The sequence below is a fragment of the Pseudomyrmex gracilis genome, unplaced genomic scaffold, assembly GCF_002006095.1.
Source record: "Pseudomyrmex gracilis isolate BER0280 unplaced genomic scaffold, ASM200609v1 scaffold_375, whole genome shotgun sequence".
Taxonomy (NCBI): domain Eukaryota; kingdom Metazoa; phylum Arthropoda; class Insecta; order Hymenoptera; family Formicidae; genus Pseudomyrmex; species Pseudomyrmex gracilis.
The window spans coordinates 93231-98710 of NW_018020959.1; the positions used below are offsets into that span (position 1 = coordinate 93231).

General features: G+C 32.3%; 1 protein-coding gene across 1 annotated transcript in view; it reads right to left on the reverse strand.

Moving 5' to 3' along the window:
* Window positions 1–444: 444 nt before the first annotated feature.
* The window catches only part of LOC109860397, a 12852-nt gene continuing 7816 nt past the window's right edge, over window positions 445–5480 (reverse strand). Inside the window, exons 13-20 of the mRNA XM_020439454.1 lie at window positions 4924–5036; window positions 4336–4531; window positions 3338–3646; window positions 3010–3257; window positions 2777–2852; window positions 1449–1993; window positions 915–1192; window positions 445–731 (exon numbers count right to left, since the gene is read on the reverse strand). Of these exons, the coding sequence (XP_020295043.1) occupies window positions 620–731; window positions 915–1192; window positions 1449–1993; window positions 2777–2852; window positions 3010–3257; window positions 3338–3646; window positions 4336–4531; window positions 4924–5036 (1877 nt within the window). The 3' untranslated portion in view covers window positions 445–619. The remainder of the gene's footprint in view (window positions 732–914; window positions 1193–1448; window positions 1994–2776; window positions 2853–3009; window positions 3258–3337; window positions 3647–4335; window positions 4532–4923; window positions 5037–5480) is intronic.

A 5480-nucleotide genomic window follows, 5' to 3' on the forward strand; every position in this document is an offset into this window, starting at 1 on the left:
TTACAAGAGGAGAATACACCCGTAAGGTCATCGATTTTGTTTAAATTTTTCAGGTATGTAGTATCAATGGAAGAGTGTTTAATGCTATCTGGAGACAACGCACTACTCAAGCGTTTTCGAGAAATTGTGGTTTAAAGTTTTACACGTTGCTTAAGTAACGTTGGAATAGGACGATTTTCGAAGCGGAGGCGTAGCGCAGCAAATAAGGCGCCGCGCCACGAGTCTGGACTCCAATCGCTGCGCTACGCCTCCGCTTCGAAAATCGTCCTATTCCAACGTTACTTAAGCAACGTGTAAAACTGTAAACCACGATTTCTCGAAAACGCTTGAGTAGTGCGTTGTCTCCAGATAGCATTAAACACTCTTCCACTGATACTACATACCTGCAAAATTTAATCAAAATCGGTGACCCCACGTGTGTACTCTCTCCTTGTTAGTACAAAACTTACGACGTGTTAAATTATACCATTTTTTTCAATGTCATATCTTAGACCAAGGTTGACACAAAGCGTTCTGTAACGCGCGTTTGTCAACGTTGAGTTGTACTTTAGCAATCGAGCGTAATTCATTAAAATATGTTAATAATTATAATAGTAATTCTACTTTTATTATTACTGATCTACATATTACTATTATTACTAAAGATTACTAAGACATTCGTTCTTTCAGCATTTTGCCACACCTCCATCTCGTTTTGTGAAAGTATCTGTTTAAATACTTGTCGTCTTCGTCTGTAAACATTAAACACTCCTTTTAGATGAAGTAGATATCATGTTTCTACGTATTTACAACTTTAATTGTTAACATGAAGGCACTCAGAAAGAGACCCATAAAAGCAATAAACTAAGTATGAATTTACACATAGTTATGTATTATTATTTATTATTATTTATTTAATAAGAGACATACAATACCTTCGGTAGAAATAATAGACTGTGGCACCCATAATGAGCAGTAATATTATGGGAATAAGCCATATTCCATAAGGTAGTGGATCTAGAACGTTCCCAATGCTTGTTGAATTTCTAAGCATGGGATTTTCATTTAACCTTCGAAATATTAACTTTCTTTCTGTTAAAAAAACTAGTATCTCATACGATTGATTAGGTTGTAGTGGGCAATTCCTAGCATTTCCGTAAGTTTTGTTGTCACCAACTATGAAAGTATAATTGTTGCGAGCAATCTCATCTGTCTGAAATAATGAAACATAAACAAAATGTATATATACATATATTTATATATATGTGTATGTATGAGTGAGTGTGTGTGTGTGCGCGCACACACACTTGTGTGTGTTTTAACTGTTTTAAACTTACATATATGCATTTACTTGTTTTTTATACGTAATTCTTATAATAGTACTAATTGAAAGTAAAGAAAATTATTTTATTTTATATGTATGTTTTTTACATATTTAAATGTAAAAATGGTTTTGTATATACACGTACCGAGATCTTAGCAGCTTGCCAAGCGACATCATTGTTTTTTATATTTGCTTGTTTTTGTAAACTTTTAGGTACTTGTAAATACTTTTTGCATCGATTAGATCCTTTCACAACAATGTGCAAATCACTATCATACGTGTCATTAAGAACACGCGGTATATATACCATGATCGTAGAATTAAATTCGTCCGGTACGACGTGTAAAAAAACGTCATTGAATGTTGCGGTTGACGGTGTCTGTACATTTACATAATTAAATAAACTGGTCTCGTTTGTGATTGTCATAGATCGAATTAAGATTCGATACTCTGTCGATGGATGTAAATGTAAACGCTTGGTATAATTACGTTTATATTCATCTACTCTATAAATATACTCTGTTTTTGCGGTTGATTGAGAAATGCGCTGTTTCAGATATGAAATACTTTCTTCTACGGTGATGAGAAAACATTGTAGATGACGACTTGTCTTCCAAGGATGATGCCATAGTAAATCGACTATACTGTTATTGAGTATTGTGTAAGTAAAAAATGCAGGTTTCTCTGGTTCTGCAAAATATAGTTTGAATAAAATTTTTATGGTGTACAACAAAAACTCAAGTTGTTTGCTTATGTGTATTTTAGCAGTAAAATAAAACAAGATTATAGTATAAAGTAAATAGCGACTATAAAAAAGTATTTTTTGAGTACTTTTCTAGTGATACACGACATGTACGTACAAAAAAATTTATACTGAGCATAATGTCACATTAAAATAAAGACAAAAATTTTTAAAATATATATGTATACAAGGTGTTCTCAGAATTGTTATGACATCTCTCGTAGGCAGGTAAAAAGAATCGAAACTGAGTCAAAAAGTTTTGACCTATTTTTTTCTATTCATTATTTGTCTATTATTTATACTAAAGGAATAATTATTGAGTAGATCAGGCCGATCTTTAGCCAGGCGATGATTTTTAGCCACGCGCACGTCAGTGAACCGCGCGAAGCGCTCACACACACAGGCGCGTGCCTCACTGACGTGCGCCTGGCTAAAGATCGGCCTGATTTACTCAATAATTATTTCTTTAAGTATAAATAATAGAACAAAAATAGTTCAGCATTTTTTGACTCATTTTTACTCTTTCTGTTTGGTTACGAGAGATGTCACACCAATTCTGGAACACTTTGTATATATATATATAGAAATGCGCTTATATTTATACGTATTGTGTACGTTTGACTTTTTAAGTAGAATATAATTTATAAAAGTAATAATAGAAAACTGAAAGTTATGCAAAAGTTTTAAAAAGTAACGACATGTACATGTCAAGTCTGTTACTTTTCACTTACTTGTAATATTAAACATTTCCTGAAATACATTAGCCGGTGACCTTGCATCTGTATCATTTTCTTTTATCTCCGAAACCTATAACATATTATTTTAATATGTGTAGTATTTTAATATGGCATACATTGTTTTGTTAATATATAGTTATTTAAAAGTATAATTTGTTTATTACATTTTTTACATATAAATTCGTTTTTCACTGCAAAATAAATATTTTGAATGTTTCTGTTCTTACCTGAATGTTGTAACATGGTTCATGAACTAGATATAATATTCTGCAGATATAATCTTGCCACAAATCACAGAAGGTATTTATATTCACTTTAACGGAATAGGCATATTGATTGCAATAAGTAGTAACGTTATAATAAGAATCATTATTTTTTAAGGTTAAAAGTGGACGTAACCATCTCAAGTGTAATATAAGTGGCACTGAACGAGTATCAATCTCAACAATTTCTAGATTTGCTATTGCAGGTGGAGCTATTGGATCGATGTTCTTTTTAATACACGGTTTTAAAAAATAGAATGTAGAAGTAATAAAATAAAAGCATGAAATATACCTGTAAGTGGCGTTCTGAAGTCCAGTTCTCGATAAACTGAGAAATTCTCTGTACTATTATATTCTCTTACTACATAAACAGTTGCTCGATATAGCTCGTTACTAAGTAGTGGTGGATTTAGTATAGTTAAGTCAATATACCAACGCGATGTAAATTCAATTGCACTGAAATGTTTTACAGCTGTACTAACTCCGCTAATTTTTATTTTAGCGTTTAATGATCCCGAAATCGTTGAGCAATCTTTAGGTGGTTGCCATGATAATGTCCAATTTTGTGCTTTTAATTCTGTAAACACTTCTGTTGGTATGTCTACAAAGATGTTGATTATTAAAATTTTAACTCAAACACAGTGTTATACATACATATGTATTATTACGTTCCCACATAGCATCGTTAGTAGCACAAACGTTTCTGCAACAGGTTTTTTGAAACTTAGCAACGTTTCCTGAAACGTTTCTAAAACGTCGTAGTAACGTAGCGGAAAAGTCGAAATGTCCGCTTTGGAAGTTTCGGTTTGATTTTGTTGAAACGTGTGAGAAACGTTGCCCGATAAGTTTGCAAAGTTTTAATGTTTATATTTTTATAAACATTGTAAAATATTTTTTTACATTTTTGAAATCAAGCATTTTTTGCCTGCTTAACCATTGTTCAGGAAGGAGTGATTACTTAAGTGATAAAGAATGGTTAAACAGGCAAAACCTGCATGGTTGAATAATTGTATTTTACAGTGTTTATAAAAATTTAAACATTAAAAACTTTGCAACGTATCGGGCAACGTTTCTCATACGTTTTAACGAAATCGGAGCGAAACTTAAAAAGCGGACATTTCGACGTTTCCACTACGTTACTACGACGTTTTAGAAACGTTTCACGAAACGTTGCTAAGTTTCGGAAACCCTGTTGCAGAAACGTTTGCGCTACTTGCGATGCTATGTGAGTTGTTATATATTAAAGTCAGTAATAAGTTTTTGTGAGAAGTAACAATATTTTATATGTACCAGATTTGTTTGTATTAAAAGTTATTTCTGCGCCATAACTGCTATTCGGAGATTCATGTGCAGTCACTTTTACTGTGTAAGAAGCGTACGGATGTAAATCTGAGAATGTGATTACTGTTTCGGATGTAGTATAGGTTTTACTAGGTGCAACCGATGTGGTTTCATTTAAATCTTCACAGCCATAGTACACAGTAATCTAGGAAACATGATCATACACAATCATAAATTTATTAATAAAGTAATATTCTGAATAATATAATTAAAATACAAGTTTTTGTATACACGCATACAAAAATCAGCAGAAATATTTTTAGCTTAATAACGTCTAAAATCATTACTATTGATACTTTCTATAACATATATTACGTAAACTACAATTGAAACTATGTACATGCTACATCGTCTCGAATTGAATTTCAATACATATAAAAGATTTACGAATTTAAATAATCAATACTGTATTATTTAATTATAATATAATAAAATCATATCGCGTTTAAGAGACAATTAAAGTAATATCAAAAAAACAAAAGATGTTTTTATGTATGTCGACTTTTATAAACATGTAAACAAGTTACATAAAATTACCTTTAATGTTATTTCATACAGCACTACGTTTAAGTGATTTGGAGAGTTCCATTTTATAGTAACTTGTGTGCTCGAGTTTGCAACATATTGAATATCTAATTCTCTTGTTGCAGCTAATAATATTAATAAAATACAGATATTAGTAAAAAGTATTCATATAGTATATATTGCTACGCTCGCGGTAGCGGTTCTATTCCGTCGCCGATCTCCCCGATTCGCGCACACGTCAGCGGAAATGAGAGAACGTTTCTCTTAACAACACGTTATTATGCTACGAATTATTACAAGAATTACAGGATCGTCTGTAACGCGTCGTGACAGCCTCGCGTCCGCGATTCGTCTCTGTCCACAACAACCCTGTCGCCCGGCAACGAACAATCGCGCCAAACGCACGCCGTTCACGCGGCTCACGTAGGGGAGACCGGGGCACAAAGTAACATCCAAAATAGATTGTAAAAAAAAAAAAAATGTACGCAATATTATGTAATATTAAGTACATTATATAATAGTCACATCCTTTAGCTTTAAGAAAAAACAAATATTATTCTTATATATCT